The 21,598-nt window shown below is 39.8% G+C and overlaps 1 protein-coding gene across 2 annotated transcripts in view; it reads left to right on the forward strand.

The window, feature by feature from the left end:
• Positions 1-21,598, forward strand: part of PPARGC1A (PPARG coactivator 1 alpha) — a 491,326-nt gene that overhangs the window by 408,363 nt on the left and 61,365 nt on the right. Inside the window, exons 1-2 of one of the 2 annotated variants that reach the window (XM_073342371.1) lie at positions 2,921-3,045; positions 8,814-8,993. In XM_073342371.1, the coding sequence (XP_073198472.1) occupies positions 2,998-3,045; positions 8,814-8,993 (228 nt within the window). In that variant the 5' untranslated portion in view covers positions 2,921-2,997. Of the gene's footprint in view, positions 1-2,920; positions 3,046-8,813; positions 8,994-21,598 lie in introns of those variants that run through there. The other variant, XM_073342370.1, reaches the window with a different exon arrangement.

Raw genomic sequence — 21,598 nt, forward strand, 5'->3', positions numbered from 1 at the left:
CAGCTTTTAGCATTTACAAAGCATTAGGGGTGAAAGTCACTGAAACTAGCACAGAGAGGTGTAAGAATCCAGGTTTCCTCAGGGGGAGAGTAGCTTTAATTTCTACTGTCAGCATCCATTAGAGGCTGCGTATTCATGTGTAAAGACTGCACAATTATATGAACCCATCTTTTACTTTGGTGTCGCCTCCGTAAGCTACCCACCTGTTGGAAGGCAGTTTGTGGCCATTGCCTGCTTCCTTGATAGATGTTGGTCTGCCAGCGCTCTTTGCTCTGCATGAACAATAGGAGACTCTAATCCCATAATTTAAAACCCATTGTTTACACAATTGCTTATGATCACTTCAAAACTATTTTCTATCATGATATACTATTGGAACTTTGTTTTGCATTACATATATGGTTGGTTACAAACCATGTTTAAGGACATTGATAAAAGATATCTAATGGGCAAGTTCATAGTAAAATTTGAGCTAGGCAGGTCTTTAAAAGGTAAGCCTCTCCATAACAGACTGAGAACCCTTGTTTAAACCATGTGATCTAGAATCGTGCTGGAAAAATGGTTTTCAAGTACAGTTTGGTCAGAACATTCCTTGACATCCATTCTGGAAAATTGTTGCTGCAAGAATAGGTCAAGCCAGTGTGTGGACAGGCCTTTAGTAAAGCGCTATACTATTATTAGTTGTTGCTGGTACATTATGGGAAAGTTCTCCCATCTCTAAAGCTAGTATGAAATCACCACAGAGGTTACAGTTTGTATTTATCAGTTAACTTGCTAATTTGAAGCAAACGTAGTGAGGTGGAATTGTAGAAAATAGAAACAACACGAGCAGGTCAAAATATCCAAAACAGCAATATACAAATGTTCCAGTGTAAATACATTTCTATAAAAGGTGTGAATGGAACTTAAAAAAAAATGATGGATTCTGTACAGTCAATGAACACAATTATAAGTAGGTATTGAAGGAGAATATTCCACCAAGCATGGATCCACTGATAATAATTAATAAGAATCTACTCCACTTCAGTCAGTCGGGTGCCCAACATTATTTCACAGTTGACTGTTCTGAGGGTAGAGGTAATGACCTTTGCCCCAGATCTTAATAATTTACTGCAGTTTTATCATTAAATCAGCATATAATTGGGAAGGAAATTAGGTTTTTTTCATGGTGAGAGCCAAGTAATACCGTTAATTTAATCATTTGTAGGAAAAGGCTTTCTGTAGTCATAGGGTATTTTGTTGTGGGTTTTTTTAATTAAGTAAAGTAGAAACAATGTCACTTTTTGTCATTCATGTTTGATGAAAATATGACAGTGTGATGCGATTTGCAACTTAAACACAAGCAGGGAAATCTGTACTTTTTTTCAAATCTGGCAATGATAAATTGTCAAATAAGCCAAATGTTTTCCTGTGACTTGTTACAATTTTTGGAATGCATTTAGTATCTGAAAAATAACCTCTTGCAGCCTCTTTTTGTCTTTTCTCTCAGCAAAATCTCTGTAGCTTGATAATAACTACATTCATTTAGCATTTAGAATAATCAAGTTTGCAAATAACTTAACAATGAAAATGAATATTTCATAGCAAGGAGAATGACCAATTACGGTTTTGTGACTATAACTAGCAGGACAGCATGACTCATATCTAGCACTTATATTTTGCAAACTAGGCTTTTGAATACAGCTAATTAAAAAGAGACAAAGACACAACTTTTTTAAAAATGAAAAGGCAGGTGGAGATGGTTAAACAAGACCTTTATTTTTTTCTGTTGTGGGAAATGTTCTGCAGTTATGTTTGGTACCTTCAGTTTGTTATGTATTCAGTGTGTAGTTTCATCATAAACCAGTTGCACCTGCAGCAGCTCCCATTGTCTCAGGGAGAGAGCTGTAAAAGGCTTAAAGAAGAAACACTTCTGTTAATAGCATGTCGTGTTTTCACATGACAACGAGAGCATTCTTGTTTTTAAACAGAAAATGCACAGCCCAGGTCAGAGAGGTTGGAATACAGTGTTTATACAAAAATGCACCCTAAGGCAGCACTGAGGAAATACTACTTATATGAAAATGGAGACAGGAATCCGAGCAGTTATGGACAGGACTACAACAGTTGTATTTAATAACATTGTTTTCCAGGAGGGCTGTGTGAGAAATGGAAATGATTATAGAGAAGAGCTGAAAAAAGAAATCTATATTTCAGTGGGAGCAGGATCAGGCCCCTTGTTTGTAGTAGATGCTAAATAAGTAAAGGACTGTGTTTGCACTGATGTTTGCAGCATCACTGTGAGATACAGTCTGTGTAGATGTCTTTGTTTGTAAAAAAAAAAAATTGGCTCCAGTAGTTATTGATCAGAAGTTTCTAATATATCACAATTTAAAAAAAAATACTCCACGAGGTATAAAATGACTAGTAAAAATTAATCGTGCAGTAACTTTTTACACACCTCTCTAATAGCATTTCCAAACTAAACAGCACTAGTTAGCCAACCCGAAGTAGCCCACTTAGAATCAAGGTATTTAAAAAATACATGCTTTACCGCATATGAGAGTTCCTTCATGGTTGTCTTTGTAACAACTACAGCTTTGTCTGTTGCTTGTTTTGGAAAAAAAAAAAGAAATTAAAAAAAGATTGTAGGGGATTTGAGTTATATGGCAGCAGCACAAGTTAGGGGGTGTGGCATCAAAGTCTGATTTTAATCCCAGTGTGGTGCTGCAGACTCAAGGGCCTGAGTGGGGTTTTTAGAAAGACTGACTCCACTGAAGCCTTGGGTCTGCCTCTGGCTCGTGACGTCACTAGTTTCAGCAGCCGCACCAGAAGGCTGGGTGAGTGACAGCCCAGCCTACTTTTTAAATAGCTTTGTCACGTGACTGGGAACAGTAGTAAGACAGGTGCCTTCAGTTCACCCTCAGTAAGGGTCTAGTTGCCTGTGCAGGAGTGTGTGCTCTGTGTGAGGCTGTGGATTGCAGTTTAAAAGCTACACTGCTGTCATTCAGGAGCTGGATGGCGTGGGACATGTGCAACCAGGACTCTGTATGGAGTGATATAGAGGTGAGCTTTGCATTATGAACAGAGTGAGAATTGTCTTGTGTGCAACCCCTTCTGGAAGTAATTCGTTTAAATGGAATAATTATAAAAGTATACTAGAAATCATGTGTTGGAAAGAAGTCTGAATCGTATGTGAACTTTGCTAATTTAAGGTTACTTTATAATGCCTTGAGCAAATCACAGCTTAGCTGCTGTCATCAGTATCTCCTGCAGTTGGAAACTATTTTCATGTGCCTTTGGCTCGCTTTCCAGTCATATGCAATATTTATGCTCTAAGATAGTGATATGAATCAGTGTCTGAAGTCTTTCCAGTGGCATTTAGTGGCCTGGTTGGAAAAATGCCATGTCTATTTATAATTAGATTAAGACTTTTTAAAAAAAGTTAAAATTAATCAGTGGTTTCATATTTTGATTTTTGTTTGGTTTTGTGTTTTGCTATGCTCTGTTCAGGATTTTTCTCATTTATCACTTGCAGAATTGACACACACAAACTGAGAAAGATGAATATGATGTTGTTGCCTTATTGTTTTAAATTCCTTTAAAACAGGGTACTGGAAATAGATGTTACTTTACTTCTGATTATTGAACTGGATTATAGTATTGCAGTTAAAATGTTCCATAGGACGAGGTTCTCAGTTAATCCAAGTAGTCCAGCAAATAGTTAAATCCTACTGTACAGCAGAGACAACAGGATGAACCATGAGAATAGAGTTTATGCGGGACTATGTGAGCTGCTGCTGCTGCTGCTGCTGCTTCTATAAAAATAGATGGCAATACATCAAATCCACAGCTTCTGCTGGCTACAGTTCATAAAGGAAAAAAGCAAGCAATTCCCTGGTAATCTCTGGAGTATAATGTGAGGTTTGAGGATTTCTGCATATTTGCATTCTGCAAAATGGAGCCTTATCTGAAAGTTCTGGCAACTTGTGAAGCAAAGGAAACTTTCTTTGGACCCAGTTGAGAGGAATCCGAAAGACAAACCTGCTCAAAGGAACTGACCCTCTGACGACAAGTTTGGAATAAGTACTTAAAATCCTCCCCTTAGACATCTCTTAAATAAGATGCATGTATGGTGCAGAGATACACATCTAAGTGAAAATGTGCTGGTGTTCTCTGTTTGTACGATTACATTTTTCCTATCTATTAAGGCATGTATCAGATTCTTAACTCTTTTTGTCGTGTTTTCAATATTTGCAGCACGCCATTGTATCCACTGATTTCTGTTTGCATATTGTAATTGCTCTTATCTTGTTTTGATTTCTTGGTAAAATAGAATAGATATGGATAATTCATATGTCCTGTAGCTATTATAAGTCAAGGCTGTAAGTGGATGACTTTCTGGCTCCAAAGTTCTAATTGTTTCTGAGTAGCTGGAGTATCCTGTGGGTTGTTGTCTGGCTTATAACGTGGGTCTCAGCTGCTGTAGCTTCATTTTTCCATCCATGTATTATTCTTAATGCTGCTAGGATTTGATTGAGGAACCAGCTTATATGGAAATATTGGAGATTTATTTTAATCATCAGAGTTCCTGCAGTAATTTCAAGCTAGTAATGGAATAGATCATTTATAGCAATCATTTTTTTCACAGAGGAAAAAAGGGTTGATCTTAATATTAATTGTGTGGCGGATGGATTAGCTGTTGGTAGATTTTTACCAACTGGCTCTTTCATTTTACTTTGTATAGCGACATAGTAGTGGCTGCATGCTGCTTTGGCTCTGGGGATCACCTTTATGATCTACAGTATTACAAGCAGCAGGTACTGTAGGCAGCTTTCATATTTTGAATTGTTAATGTTTGTTGTCAATTTAAAATGCATTATACCCTCTTGCACGTAATGACAGGCTAGCATGTTGCTTAATAAAGGCCTGCGTCCCTATAGCTGATCAGAATCCCCAGTGTTTCACTGTTTCATGAAGGTGATGTACAGTCAGGTTGCAAAGATTGATAGAGAGAATCTGCATGGCGCACATTCTATCAAATCTGTCATTCTTTACTGGGTTCATCCCCTTGCTGTTTCAACAAACTTATTAAAAATACAAAGATTATTTTTACGTTAATATAATTAATGTGGCACAAGTCCAGTCTTTCTTTTTTTTTAATTTACCTTCAAAGGCACAAAGACATCTAAAAGGTTAAAGAAGAATTATACTTAATTATAATGATTCATTATCATCAGTGCAGTTAAGGTAATTTATTGTTTGCTCCCTAACAAAGAAAAAAAAGTCTGTTGGGGTGAAATAATACACAATAATTAACCTTTTGTGTTTAGCAACTACTCTATCCTCTTAAATCTTATTATAAAATTAAGGATATAGTTGTGAAATAACTGTCATACCTGTGAAAAGACAGTGAAATGTGTTATGGCAATGCAGGCACACCTGTTACAGATGTAAAGGCAAAGAGTAAATATCAACATGTCAGATGAGGACAATTATAGGACTTGGAGTGTTAAACCTGACATCATCCAAAAGCCAAATATAAATTAATAACAGGAACACTTGCTACTAATGTGTCTCAGATTAGAAGCATAATGCCATATTCAGAAACATTGATTTTATTATCATGTCAACATTGGCAAGAGCATGTGTACTTCATTTCAGCTGTTACATTTTTTAAGTGACATTGCCGTCATTATAGACAAATGAAAGCTGCAATGGACATTTTTTACACAGCTGTTTATATTGCTTAGAATGCCCATTGCAGGACTTTCACAATGCATATTACTACAGCCCTAAGATGTTTAAGTAGGTGATGTACAGAGTGAAGCTATTTTTACAAACGAAAGTAGTAACAGATCAGCAGGATACTTTAGAAGTCTACGGCATCAGTTTTAAGCCAGTGACCTCCACAACACAAACCTGGGAATGATGCTGAGAATCTACCTTTTCAGTCAAAAACTAGATTATCCTTTAATGAGATCACAGATTTCATCTGTGCATCAAAAAAAGGTCATCTTGGCATTATAAGATTGCTGCTGGAAGGTTATGTCAGTGCTAGAAAATGGGGAAGCTTTTTAATTTCTTTTTCTTTGCAGTTTTTCTGTGGCCAAAATAAAAAGAAGTAAATTTCATTGTACAAAATTTCACCTAAGCAAGGCCTTGGCCTGTTGAAGTTCCAAGCCCTCTTAAATAACCGGAAGAAAAGCAATTGATATTTCAAAGGCTCCCCTTGTATTCCCTAGGTTCCTTTGCCCCTTGGCCTATTGTATAATTGTCTTGTAGTATCCTGATAGACTAGTGGAAGTTGCAGAGCCGGCTCTAGGCACCAGCAAAACAAGCAGGTGCTTGGGGCAGCACATTTCTAGGGGGGGCATTCCGGCGCTGGCCATGCTGCCCCTAGAAATGAACCCCCGCCACCCCAGCTCGCCTCTGCTCCGCTTCCGCCCGCTCCCCTGAGCGCGCCGCACTGCTTCACCCCCCTCCCTTCCTCCCAGGCTTGCTGCGCGAAGCAGCAAGCCTGGGAGGGAGGAGAAGCCGAGCGGCGGCGTGCTCGGGGGTGGTGGAGCGGAGGTGAGCTGGGGCGGGGAGCCGTTCCTCTACCCCTGTGCCCCCCTTACTTCCTGCGCTCCCTCCCCCACCCTCGCTCACATCCACTCTGCCTGCTCCCCTGAATGCGCTACCTCTCCCTTGCCTGAGACAGAGGGGGGAGAAGTGAAGCGGCGGCTTGTTCAGGGGAACAGGCGGAGCGAAGGTGAGCTAGGGTGGAGGGTTGCGGGGGAGCCGCAGGAAGCAAAGGGGGGGAAATGCAGCACGCCTGGGGGAGGAGGCGGGGCCTGGAATTTGGGGAAGGGATCGGGAAGGGGCGGAGCCGGGGGCAAGGGAGGGCATGAAAAAAAAGCGGGATGGCAAAAATCCTAGAGCTGGCTCTGGGAAGTTGCATGGTAAATTATAGCCTTTAGCAGCTGGACTGAGTCTGCTGACTCTGTTCCTGGTTCCCAGAGTGTTGCTCACCATTATGCTGCTGCATATAGCCCATGCAGTGTAGACTTGCAAAGATTCCTAGCTACAAAAATCTCTATGAAATTTATTTTATTTAAACATAACTTCAGCTCTCTCATATCACTGCAAAAGGCAGCATTTTCAAGAGCAGCATAACAAATAGTGAGTCATCCACATCAGTGGGCATGGTAAAGTTATTGCCCTACAAACCTACCTTTTTAGATGGTGGTACTTCTGGGACTGACTTTGTTCAAAGTTGAACCTAGTAGATCATTCAAATTGCCCAATCAGCTAACTGGAGTCCAAGAGTTTCTGAGGTCTGGATTTTCTGTTTGGTCCATCCTTACCATTAACACAAACTGATAAAGCTAGAAACAATCAATTAAAGGCAATGGTGAAAACCCATTCTCAACTGGCTTTGTTATGGCTTTTAACCACTTAATTGCTGGAACTGCCAGTTGCCTCTGTACAGAAGAACTCTCCACCTTTCTTTCCAATGATGTATATGGGGCAGCAGTGAAAGGAGCTACACCATTGGTTATCACTGAAGGTGTGGACTTCAATTGTGTATTTCCTGGTTTCTGTTAATAATGAAAAAATGGTTCAGGTGGTATTTTTGAATTAAAGTTTCTGTTCTAGGGTAGAAACATAGTATGAAAGTGTGTATTTTTTTTGCCCTCCATTGATACCTAAAATGACTGATCCTGACATACTAAAGAAAATATTCTGGGTATATATTAATGAAATTGATATTCTGCTGGTCTGTACTCTATTTCTAAGGTATGCAAAGGACGACATTCACACTAGCGAAGAAGGGCCACACACTTTAGTCCCCTCCCCTTAGTCCCTTAATACTGGGCTTAAATGTTGCCTCTGCTCTACGATGAATTTCCCCAGCAATGACAGGAGGCTGGGACAAGTGTAGCATTGTGCTGACTGGGCAGGCCAGAGGAAAGCTCCCTCTTGGTGCTTCTGAGATCACTGCTGCTTACAGACCGTAAGTCTCTTAGACACAGCAGTGTACACACGTACAACCAGCACAGCCACAGGTTGGAAGACCCCATAAACTAACCATGACTGCTATAGCACTTGGCAGGGGCATGAGGTACACTTCATGATTTGCTTACTATGAGGACAGTATTTTAGAACTAGGTTGTTAAAATCTGTGCAGTCCCTGAGGGTGCTGATAAGCCAGAGCCTTTGGTACATGGGTATAGACGTGCATGACCTGTGGCAGGCAGGCACAGTGTCTCCGGGAGCTTTGGGAAGTGAACAGTGTAGCACCTACTGCTGTATCCTTCAACAGGGTGCAGTACATGTGGCCGTCAACATCTTGACTGACCCAAGGGATTAAACCAAGGCCATATAGAGCTGAAAGCATGAACCTCTACAGCTTGAGGTGCAGATCTAGCCTGTATAGCTGGCAGCTGTAACAGACTCACATCTTCTGTGGTTTGGGCATAGAGGAGGATGCATAAAACACACTGACCAGTTGGTTACCCATGCACTCCCACCCGCGCTGATTCCTTTCTGCTTGCCGGGACAGAAAAGAGTCTTGGCAGTCCTTGTTTGGATTTCTAATGCTGCAGATGCTAGACACTCCAGGGCGCAGAAGAAAAAGGATAAAGAAAAAAGTAGTGACCACTTTGCTCACCTGTGCAGGCTAGTCACAATCTAACACTCAGTGTGTCTTTCTAAAAATGAGATTAACTCTAGTGACCTGCTTTGTGGAAGTGAGTGACTTAATCAAGGCTTAATTCTCATCCATGCAGTTATGGTTAACACATTCTGGTGATTAATGAAAGTGTGTGTTTCTGTACTTCTCCCTGCAGTGTGCTGCTCTGGTTGGTGAAGACCAGCCTCTTTGCCCAGATCTCCCAGAACTTGACCTCTCTGAACTAGATGTGAATGACTTGGATGCAGACGGTTTTCTGGGTGGACTCAAGTGGTACAGCGACCAATCAGAAATCATTACCAATCAGTACAGCAATGAATCATCAAATATATTCGAGGTAAGGGAAGTGGATGCAAAAGTATATTTCAGGTTGCTTCATGTTTTTACCAGGTGGAATGACAATCTTCTAATAAAAAAGAGCCAATAGATGCTGAAGTACAGCTGTGACGTCTGTTATAGCCTCCCTCTGACACCCTTAATCCTCATGATCAAAACCAGACCTGTTATCTGGAGAGAAGAAATGCTTGGAAAGAATTAAGTGGAATTCTGATTTCTGGAATGAAAGTGCTGAAGAGATACCAGGTTACACTATGGCATAACACTGAGATATTGCAAAATAGTCTGTTGCAAAGAAAAACAAAAGTTGAAACCTGTTTGTCGTCTTCCACGTTCATTTCGCAGAAACAAACGCAGTGGAATACAGCATCGATTGATGGCTCTTTAATATTTTATAGGTTAGTAATTATTATTACACCTACAGGTCCCAAACAGGCCCCAATTGTGCTATGTGATATGCACATATCGAAAAGTCCTTCCACTCTAAGTACAAGATGAGACCATAGGTGAATGCAACAAACAGACTGTGGGGAGCACAGCATCAGAGTCAGATTATTCTGATTAGCATAATAAGCAGTGGTCATAGCACGCCAACTGACTAGTCACTGATGTGTGTTTTATAGACATAATGGCAGAGGGCAGTCTTAAGGAGAGAACTGAGGGATTTCAGGAGAGATTTAAATGCCCTCTTTAAAATACTGCTGTGGGGGTCAAGGTATATAAGAGATGGGCTATGCCCTCTTTGCCTCAACCACTAATTCTCCTTTCCTGTGTAAGACCTCAAGATTCTCCACTGCTTAATTCTCAGACAACCATGCCCCTCTTGAACCCTAATCTTCTTTCCTCCTAGATGGTAGTAAATGCAGTAGATCATCCTCTGGCTTGGAAATTGGGCAATAGTACATTTGATAGCTGGCAGGAAGACCTTGGGCAACAATAAGCTATCACCCCTGCTTCACCTCTGCCTAGCAGATCACAGATGATCACAGACCAGAAGCATTCCTGGTCCACTTACTTGGGGGAATCCCCAGAATAAAGACTGTTAAATTTAATACCTGTCAAATACTAAATGCTTCAATAAGGTAAAATGCATTTGGAGGTGAAATACAGACTTCATGAAATACTCTGAGCCAAAATCAGCTATTACTTATGCTGGCATAACTCAACTGCAGCAAATTAACTTACTCTGGATGAACACTGATGTCACTGAGAGCAGAAACTGGCCCTCTGAGTCTGGTCTTTCTATCATTCACACTGGTGTAATTCAGGAGTAATTTACTTCAAGTCTATAGGATTATAGTAGTATAAAACCAGTGTAAGTGGAGCAGAAGCCCGTTCTCTGTCTCCAAGGGAAAAATTTTGAAACATTCTGTATTCTGAAGTTTTGTGAAACTTCAAAATGTTGTGTCTTGTGCTTAAGTTTCAGTCATAGTAAGTAAGTGACACATGTTATAATCAAGTAATTGGGCTGCTCTATTATAGTATTCTTATAGGTCAGTATGGGAAGGAGTTAATAACATTTGTAAGCAAGGTTAAATTGGGTTATATCAGAGAATTAATGAGTTAGAACTTCTGCTTCCAAATAAATCACTAAAAACCAAATGTATAGACCTCTTTCATTGGCTGAAGTAAAATCAGCAAAGGATTATATTCAGTGTTGATAAATGCAAAGTAATGCACATTAGAAACATGATCTCCACTATATATATAAAATGATGGGGTCGAAATTAGCTGTTGCCACTCAAGAAAGAGATCTTGGAGTCATTGTGGATAGTTCTCTGAAAACATCCACTCAACGTGCAGTCAAAAAATGAACATAATGTTCGGAATCACTAAGAAAGGGATAGATAATAAGACAGAAAATATCATATTGCCTGTATATAAATCCATGGTATGCCCACATCTTGAATACTGTGTGCAGACGTGCTCGTCACATCTCAAAAAAGATATATTGTAATTGAAAAAGGTTCAGAAAAGGGCAACAAAAATGATTAGGAGTATGGAGCATCTGCCATATGAGGAGAGATTAATAAGACTGGGACTTTTCAGCTTGGAAAAGAGACGACTAAGGGGGGATATGATAGAGGTCTATAAAATCATGACTGGTGTGGAGAAAGTAAATAAGGAAGAGTTATTTACTCCTTCTCATAACACAAGAACTTGAGGTCACTAACTGAAATTAATAGGCAGCAGGTTTAAAACAAACAAAAGGAAGTATTTTTTCACACAACACATGGTCAATCTGTGGAACTCCTTGCCAGAGGATGTTGTGAAGGCCAGGACTATACAGGGTTCAAAAAAGAACTAGATAAGTTCATGGAAGATAGGTCCATCAATGGCTATTAGCCAGGATGGACAGGGTTGGTGTCCCTCTCCTCTGTTTGCCAGAAGCTGGGATTGGGCGACACAGGATGAATCACTTGATGGCTTCCTGTTCTGCTTATTCCCTCTGGGGCACCTGGCATTGGCCACTGTTGGAGGAAAGGATACCGGGCTAGATGGACCTTTGGTCTGACCCAGTATGGCCGTTCTTATGTTCTTATGATTTAGTCTTCTAAAAATTAAGATCCTGATTTTGCAATTACTTAAGTGTGTGAGTAACTTTAATACATTTAATTCCAATGGGAATTCATTCCCAATGAGACTGCTCATGCCTTAAAGTCAGGGATGTTCTTAAGTATCTTGCTGAATCAATGGCCAAACTTATAAAGGATAAAATTGTCATTTATTTTGTATGCTGATTCCATTCCTGAAGATCAAAATGTTATACAAACACGGGGATAAATACATGAGGTTTAAACTGTCTTGGTTGGTGCACAGCAATATCAAGACATTGGTCCATCACGTGGCATTTAAAGTCAGTCATATTAAGGTGTATTTGAAAGTGTAGCCCACCAGGGTTCAGTAGAAAGAGATAGATGGAATACATCTAGGGAAGTGCATTGTGAGGCAGCAACTAACATTGTCAGAAACCGAGATTTGGATGAGAAGTGTTTTCCATCTTCCCTAGCAGACAAATTCTGCCATCATTTACTCAAATGCCACCCTTCAGACTTCAGGGACTTCACTGACTTGAATTACAGATTGCACTGAAGTCAATGAGGGCACGCTTTGGCTCAAAGACTACTTCCTCTGAGGAGCAGATTGTTGTCCAATAGCACTTTGCCATATTGTCGCATAAGGGCAACACTATATTCAGTCTGTCATTTATTATATTTAAACTGACTTAGTTGGTGCACAACAGTAGGGACAACCATTGGTCTATCATGTGGCATTGGGGTTTAAAGTCACAGTCTCATTAGTCTGCATATGTCCTACCTGAGTGTAGACAGAGGTGGGAGGATTACATCAAAAGGGCTGCAATTACAAGAGACTTGAAAAGTGCAGTGGACGCTCTTCCTATGCTGGGTCTAGCTGCTTCCAGTTCTCAAATGTAGGCAGGGTCCTGACACACGCTGCTAGGCCCCCCCTTGGGCCATGAGATATTGTTGGCAGCACTAATACGCCTCTGACACCTAGCCTTTAGGCCTGGAATGGCAAGTGCCAGAATTCTTCCTGCATTCTTGCAAGTATGCAGAGTAGGCTAAGACCCAGATTTTCAACGTTATTTAGGTATTGCTACGTTCAGCATTGCTATGCCTTATGGATTTCGGAACCTGCATCTCATTTTCAAAAGGGATGTAGGCACTTAGGAACCAAAATCCCATTGACAGTCTATGATATTTAGGCTCCTAAGTTCCTAAATCACTTTTGGAAATGAGACTTGGGCTCCTAAATCAGTTAGACATACCAAGGCTGAGCACACCACCACCTAAATACCTTTAAAATTCTGGGCCTAAGAGTTCATCTGCAGTTTCACTGTTATCACACAACTATTCATAGAATCATAGAATATCAGGGTTGGAAGGGACCTCAGGAGGTCATCTAGTCCAACCCCCTGCTCAAAGCAGGACCAATCCCCAATTAAATCATCCCAGCCAGGGCTTTGTCAAGCCTGACCTTAAAAACTTCTAAGGAAGGAGATTCTACCACCTCCCTAGGTAATGCATTCCAGTGTTTCACCACCCCCTAGTGAAGAATTTTTTCCTAATATCCAACCTAAACCTCCCCCACTGCAACTTGAGACCATTACTCCTTGTCCTGTCCTCTTCTACCAAGGAGAATAGTCTAGAACCATCCTCTCTGGAACCACCTCTCAGGTAGTTGAAAGCAGCTATCAAATCCCCCCTCATTCTTCTCTTCTGCAGACTAAACAATCCCAGTTCCCTCAGCCTCTCCTCATAAGTCATGTGTTCCAGACCCCTAATCATTTTTGTTGCCCTTCGCTGGACTCTCTCCAATTTATCCACATCCTTCTTGTAGAGTGGGGCCCAAAACTGGACACAGTACTCCAGATGAGGCCTCACCAATGTCGAATAGAGGGGGACGATCACGTCCCTCGATCTGCTTGCTATGCCCCTACTTATACATCCCAAAATGCCATTGGCCTTCTTGGCAACAAGGGCACACTGCTGACTCATATCCAGCTTCTCGTCCACTGTCACCCCTAGGTCCTTTTCCGCAGAACTGCTGCCTAGCCATTCGGTCCCTAGTCTGTAGCTGTGCATTGGGTTCTTCCGTCCTAAGTGCAGGACTCTGCACGTATCCTTATTGAACCTCATCAGATTTCTTTTGGCCCAATCCTCCATTTTGTCTAGGTCCCTCTGTATCCTATCCCTGCCCTCCAGCGTATCAACCACTCCTCCCAGTTTAGTATCACCACTCCTCCCAGTTTAGTATTCATGACTAGTCACAATATTATCCATTGTGTGTATAAGCCTGTGCTAAACTACATGCAACAAAGGCTATGGAGAAGGGGAGGGTCTCTATATAGTTTCTGGGAACCTGATCGAAGGTTACTAATATTCTATATTTTGGTATCACATTAATAATTTCCACCACTACCGTTCTTTGTCATTAGTTAGTTCTAGGAAAGAGGGGAATAAAGGAGTTGTTTTCTTACAGGGTAGGCAGTCGTAATCAGGCTATCCAAACTGAATAATAGAAAACTCACCCTTCTTTTTGGGCCAGCTTTTTCCAAACTTTAACCCCTATCCCTGTTCTCCATTATGTAGCTGTGTGTGTATATATATATATATATGTAGCACTATTTCTTGTCTCTACTGCTCCTTAATGAGACAACTGAGGGTGCTCAAGAACAATAAAAGATGTGTCCTTTCTCTGGGGATTATCTTGGTGATGCTCTGAGACAAACTATTTGTGTTAGCGCAGAGAATGGAAGCTCTACCTAGTCTCTTGTTTGTTAATTTCTAGATTTTTCTATATTGATTAGCTTTGGCATTTCAGCTCTGTCTTTTTAAAGAAAATATAATTGTATCTTAATCATCCTGGGGCAATATGTTTTAGAAGCCTTAAAGCCTCTATCTGAGAGCTGACTGCTATGAAAACATGAAATATATTCCAAATTTGTTCAAAATGGAATTGCAAACAAAAGATCGAAAGTACAAGCAGCACAACAATAATTGAAAACCTAACCTTAAGTGAACCACTCTCTCCTTTGAGTTACCAATGCATTGCTTATGGCACTGTCTAGGTGAGGGCCTATATTTGCAAAAGGGACTTACGAAATTTTGGGTGCCCAGCCTGAGGCATCTTTAATGGGGCTTGTGTTTCAGAGGGTGAATACTCTGCACTTCTGTCTCAAACTGAAAACTGAAGCCTATTAAAGGCATTTTCCTTCTAAAAATTAGTGAATTGCCTTTTTGAAAATTGAGTATTGTAGGAATAATTATCAGTTTATGAATGTATTATGGTAGCAGTTAGGGACCAACTGAAAACATGATCCACATGTACTAGACAGTGTGCAAACATAGATTAAGAGACAGTCTTTGCCCTGAAGAGTTTTCAGTTTAAATATGATGAATCTACAGTCTAAATCTAATGAGAGATAACAATCTAAATGTGATGTGAAAATTGACGGTACTGTTATAGAATAGATATTTCTGATTCATCACTACAGTACTCCATTTGTATCCCGGTGCAACTGGTTTTACACTGGCATGAAATTGGAGGAACACAGTGGTGAATTAAGGCCTTACTGTTACACTGATGTTGCATGTTCTTTATCAGTGTTGTACATTTATTAATTTTTTTTTCTATTCTTAGCCTGGCTACCTCTATTTTCTTCCCTGATTTTCATTGCCTGAGATTCTGATCATTGGAGATGTATGTTAAGGGAGTTTTTACCCCTAAGAGCACTGTCTATTGACATAAGCTCATGCAAGTAAATAGTTAACTGGTTGTGTGTACTGGTTAGGTAGATGGCTTTCGTTCTCATTCACTTTTGTGATTTGCTTTTGGAAAGGATCAGACCTTCAAAAATTATATTTGTACAAAACCGATTCTGCTGCCCTTTTACAAAAAAATAAACTGGTTTCAATTCTTAAAGTCATTACTATGTAACATGTGGAGATCTGTAGATCTTTGAGTAATGTGAATTAGAAGGCTTTTTTGTGTTCTTCCTCGGGAGATGAAAATTGTTACCTCCTGAGGTGCATTTCAAATATACTGTACCCTGTATACTAACCCTATATAAGGCTAGTCATATTTTAAATTATTTATGAAGAGTGGACAGCATTATACAGAGGATAGAGGTGCGCAAAGGTAAGTATACGCTGTCTGCACCATTCACAAATAGATCAGTGGAAGTCATCTAAAAAGAGAAAATATAGCTAGACAACAGCCAATTAAAGTCTAATTTAGCAGCGTAGTGTCAAAAAGAATTTTCAAGTATGGTGTTCTGACAAAATATTTTTCACTTTTAAACAGATTTAATAAGTCCTGAGTTTCTTGGCCTTCCCCTGAATTTAATTGCTGGTTTTTGTTTTGTTTTGTTTTGTTTTTAAATGCAATTCTCTATTTTTAAAGAGTTGTTTGTTTCTTTTTAATTGTTCAGCGTAGTCAAAGTTACTTTCAGGAGTGTGCTCTGTGTTATATATTTGGAGACCTGAATAGGCGACAGTGTTTCACTGTGGGCTGCCAAAAATGCTGTATTACAAGCAGTGAGAATGAGGGAGTGAGAAAGAAATTCACAATGAATTGCATACTCTGTTGTTCTTGGCAAAGGAGAAATTTATGAAGATAAATGACTGCTTATCCATTTGGAATGGTTTCCATGAAGAAGATGATGGGGGGCTTTTAACACCAGGAGGGTAATTTGCATTGGTTCAGGTTATATACTCTAATCTTCGGTGGTGCTGCCAGTCTTTGTTACTACTGCAAGTTATTCATTGAAGGTTTGTAGCCAGATTGATTAATGAATTACCAGATCTTACGTAAAATGACTTGGCCTGACTTTTAAACAACCACCAGTGTTTTCTTTGCCAGTCTTGTGACTGGTGTTAATGGGTTTCCAGAGACTGAACCTCTATAGATTTTTTTGAACTGGCCTCTTCCAGAATTTTTACCACTTTTTAATTTTCTCCAAAACTAGTAGCCCAAGGCAGGCAGTTCAAGGAGATATAATCTTGGGGAAAAAAGACATAGTAGTCAAATCCTTGATGGCTGATGCCCTTCAGTGCCAATTCAGAATGATTTATCATAGCCATCTATTCAGCACAACAGAGTCTAGAGGTGAGCTGCATGGTGTACCTCACACAATATGCATAACTAGAGCTCTGAACTTTGAAGGAAAGCCTCAGAGCTATTTGCAAAGTGCTGGTGCTTAGTGAATACTAAATTACATTTAGGAAATAGTCTACTGCTACCAGTTATACTTCATTTTTATTCTTGACACAGACACCTAAATCAGAGAACAGTAACATTTCAGAGATTATGGAAGCAGTTTGGGTATGTTCCAACACTATAATAGGATCAGAATTTTAAGGCCTTTTTTATTATTACCAATAGTCACTTAGTTTCTACTGCAGTGTACTTTGTAGGGAATTACAGCTTTTACTAAAAAGATTAAAATGCTATTATGCAAATGATTGCAGTATGTTATTATGTTTACAAATTAACATCCATGGCTCAACACACAAATTAACTAACTATTCCATCTATATTATTAAGGATTTAATAAAGTAACTGTTGATAAAAATGGGGAGCTTGGAACAGTTAATAGGAACTGATTGTGATTTAACATAGAACTTAAACATTGTGTTTAATGTTCTAGATGGTATAATGGCAGAATAAAGCTTATCAAAGTACTTAAAAGAATTGAGATTGTGTGAACAGCATAGCAGTATGTCTTAGACCTTAGCAAACATAAACTAAGTAGCTCTGGGCAATAATGTATAGTGGGCAACATATCAGTAAATCTAAGAGTAACACAAAGACCATCTTATATGAATACATACATTAGTGCACTAATATGTAGTTTATTAAAATTCTAACTACTGTATGTTAAATATTTTATATATTATAAACATGTCTAGCATACTTGGCAACTTGTGTCCATCTAAAATGCATCTTGTAATGAATTTTTGCTATGTTAAATGGGATTTCTCTGCAGAGAGTATCACTGTATGACAAAGAAGGGGAAGGTTGAGTTCAGACTGAGATGGCTTTACAAACAGCGCTGCAAATTGCTATTCCTAGCAGTTCATAAGAGCTCATAAAAGCAAGCAGATAAGAGCCACCAAGGTCCTAGAGAAATGAATGTACAGTATGTGGTTACAGGATAGATTTAGTAGAGAAACAGACAACATTGTAGGTTTAGTACAACAATAAACATAAAAGGTAGAAGATGCAGATTTGGGATAGGAACTTTATAATAATAATAAAAGATAACAATGCTATAATAAAAAAAATTTAAACTAGGAGAAAGACCCTCAGTTCCAATGGAACAGAAGAGAGGATATAGGGAAAAATAGCAGGTAATGTAGCAATGTCAAATACGTTATGCAAATATGTTTACCTTTACAAATATCTTTGGCTTGAGTTGTATAACACATTAATAAGAGAGTTAAGAATGAGATTAATGGGTAATACTGCATACCGTTGGAACTCTGAGTCTACTAAATAAGTGTGTCTCAGAAACAACATTACATCTGTATGGCAGGTGTGTGTAAGCTATAATCCACCACAAAGTTTGCTTGGGTTTAAAAACTCTCAAGCGTAAGTACAATTTATTTTGTTCCAAGCAGCTCCTATGTTATTGGGAAGTGTTTATGCAAATTTGCTATATCTTGCTTCAGCAAGGTGCATTATTTCTTCGTTCTCTTTCCCAACTGAACAAACTGTGCTGTTCTGTACTAGTCCAAATTTGCCTCTGTTGAAGTAAGTCCTTGTAAATTAGTTGAAACCTTCAGGCAAAAAGAACCCGCAAAATGAAAAAAAACCAATTCCTTTGAGAGCTTATTGTTTGATGGCTTAGTGGCCTTGTACCATTCCGAGGCATGTGATCAAGAAAGGGCACACGATCAGCCGCACAATCCTGTTATGCGTACATTCCGTTGCACTGCCCAACATTTCAATTGGAGTGGCCAAGGTTTTGAGAACTCACCGTATCTTTACTCAGCCTAAGCATGCCCCTTTTGCAACAGGGGAAAATAATGTTCACCCAGAACAGTGGTAAAATACTGGCAGACAAATGGCTTGGCCTGTGTTAAGAGGCTCTTAAGAACACAGTGTTCCACTGTGTTCCCACCAGTCACATACCTAAATACAAACTGGTGTCAGTTGCCATACAGACAAAAATATATTAGCCTCCTTTCACATAGGTCATCGTAAATCCGTTTTGGTCACAGTCACACTGCACATCTGTTTTAGTGAGATGCAGCTTCTTAGGGTGGCTTTTGGACTTCATCAGCACACAAACAGCCAAGCCATAAATTGCCACTGCTGGAGTTACTTTGAATAGGCGTATACTGTTTCATATTTATAATGGTGAGACTTCATAATATTCACACTGAATATATAACACAGATCAGTTCAACAAGCATGAAATTGTATGTTGTCAACTTGTCACATAAATAGAGCCATATTCTGGCTTACGATAATGTTGAACTAAACATTTTTCCCTAGAATTGCAGAGAGGGTCACAAAAAGTGGGAAGGTAGCATTTCCTTTTGTAGGATACGCAGTCATTGATGTTCAGAAGTAAATATTGCTGTGTGGCTTTTCTCTTTTTCTCCCTGTTTAAAAAAAAAAGTTTGATTTACTTAGGCAAATGCTAATTGGCTAAACTGTTCATCTTTTCCCCCCCAAATGGTTTGTATTTCTAGGGTATCCTTTTATTATTATTTTGTTGCTATTTTCCTACCGCACATCAATGCTAATTGCTACTAAATGCTACAACTTAACCCTGATATGCTCTTTTCCTTCTGCCCCATCTCATGTAACATTAACTCAGGCCCATGCTATTAAAGGAGGATGAAAATCATGGTTAGGCTTAATGTAGGATATTTTGTTTTCCCACAATACCACTAACCTATTATAAGTGTGTAAGGGTTTGCTGAGAGCAAAGTTGTATAGGAAGAGAGATTTGGTGTTGACTTCATACAGTGAATCCTTTAAATAAATAATTCATACAAGCAACAGCTTTCCCTAATGACTCTAATAATTACACATTAAAAATCCTTGACTAAAACCTTAGCTGTACAGAATATGAAGGGGCTTATTTTAAAACATTCTGAATACCTACAACTCCAGTTGAAGTCAGTGTTGGGGTTTGAGTGCTCTGGGCCTGATTTTCAGGCTCTAGCTTCCAGTTGTGCATATGCAGTTTTGTGCGTGCACAAATGCATGTATATATTTTCTGTGTACTAATGCCTGTGGTTTGTAAGTGACATATAACAATGGAACTTGCAGGAGTTAGAATTTTCATGTACAGAACCCCACTGGGAACACGTGTGTATGCATCAGGGGAGGGCAGGTGTAGGCCCCTCTGGAAATCAAGCCCTATAGAGTGTATAGGAAATGGCTTTGAATACATTTTGTCTGCTGAAACTCAGACAAGAGCAGCCTTATTTCATAATGGGGATATTAATTTGCAGTTTGTGATAGGGATGAGCCTGTGTGGCTGTTGGTTTGGGGTTTTGCCACACCTCAGTCATGTTTTGGTTTTTAAGGCACCAAAAAGTCCCCCAGATTTTGGATTTTGTTTTGGATTGGCCTATCTGAATAGAGTTTTTTCTGTGAGGAACCCACATGCTAGCCTCATTTTCCTGGTATTGCTCTGCTTACTGATTTATGAAACCACCATTGAGCTGTCTGAATGGATTATCACCAGCCCATGAAGACTAGAAAGGCCAAATTTACCACTCATATCTCATGGAATTTGATGAGGAGGGCTGAATCCCTGACAGACCTGGATCTGTGTGCTGAAAGGGGACACAGAGAACTTCCCACACCTGATGACTTTTGTCTGCAGTAACAGCTGCTCCTTGAGGGTTCTCTGCAGACATTCATCATGTCTTTACACCAATATAGGGAGTGATACATGGCTTGTAGGTCTCCCTTCTGTGGGGTCTACTTAATCTGAAAGTGGAGAGAATGTGTCCTGACTCATGGAATGATTTCTAAGAAAAATAGTGCTTACCAGCATCTGAAAGAGCTATTTGGCTGATGGCATCCAACTTCCCCAGTGAGCTGTTAAGAGGACATCCCTGACAGGACTCTGGGGTGTGCTAAAAACTACCCCCAAGTAGGCTGATCTCTGAGAAGGAAATAATTCACTCTCCTTCCAAGCTGCCTTCTGAGCCTCAAAAACTGACAGACCTTTCGCAAGCCAGTCACTGAGACAAGATAACTTACTTTGGTGAAGTGGTACTTACCACCATAATGTTGACCTTGGAGAAAACACTGGGAGCTAATGCAAGGCTGAACAATCAAGCGATGACTGAAAGTTCTCTTGACCCAGAGTGAAACACAGGTATTTTTGATATAATGGGGTGACGCGTTAATAAATATTTTACTTCTAGGAAGTCTCCAGGTTCCAGTTCTGCTATGCTGCCAGTTTTCTCCATTGTTTATCCTTCATATGCACTTGGCTTTTATATTAAGCAAAGACACATTTCACTGGGATACCCTCAATTTCCATGGGTCCTATTTTGCCCATTCTGGTAGGCTGTCTATTCTTTGAAAGGTGAACTAGTGGGATATCTCGCACAATCTTTGACTTGGTCATTTACTTTATAGAGAATTGTGCAGATAGTGTAACTTCCAACAGCTTTAGTAAACAGAAAGCTAAGTGCATGGCTGTAGAGCATAGCAGACCTTTGACTGGAACTGCCTTGCAGGGCATTCCACTAGTCCACAGGGAATTGGGGACTTACAAAAGGAGCAAAGTGGCATGTGACTCGTAAGAACTGGAACGTTGTATGGAAGAGGATCTACAATCCTTCAGAGGTTTTCTCTTTTTCTTCTTTAGACTTTGCTTAATTCCCTCTCTCCCCCTTACTCCTCTCTCCCAGGAATAGGTGGAGGTGGAGGAAGTGTAGATAAACAAAATGTACTGCTTTCATTAGCAGGATGATTTGGGGAAAATGCTGCCAGTTTTTCACCCCATTATATCTGGAGAAAAGCCAAAATTCATTGGTTTTCTGATAGGTGTGAAAATGTTCAGTTCTAACACCACAGAGCTTTCCATTTGCAAATCACATC

The sequence above is a fragment of the Lepidochelys kempii genome, chromosome 4, assembly GCF_965140265.1.
Source record: "Lepidochelys kempii isolate rLepKem1 chromosome 4, rLepKem1.hap2, whole genome shotgun sequence".
Lineage (NCBI taxonomy): Eukaryota > Metazoa > Chordata > Testudines > Cheloniidae > Lepidochelys > Lepidochelys kempii.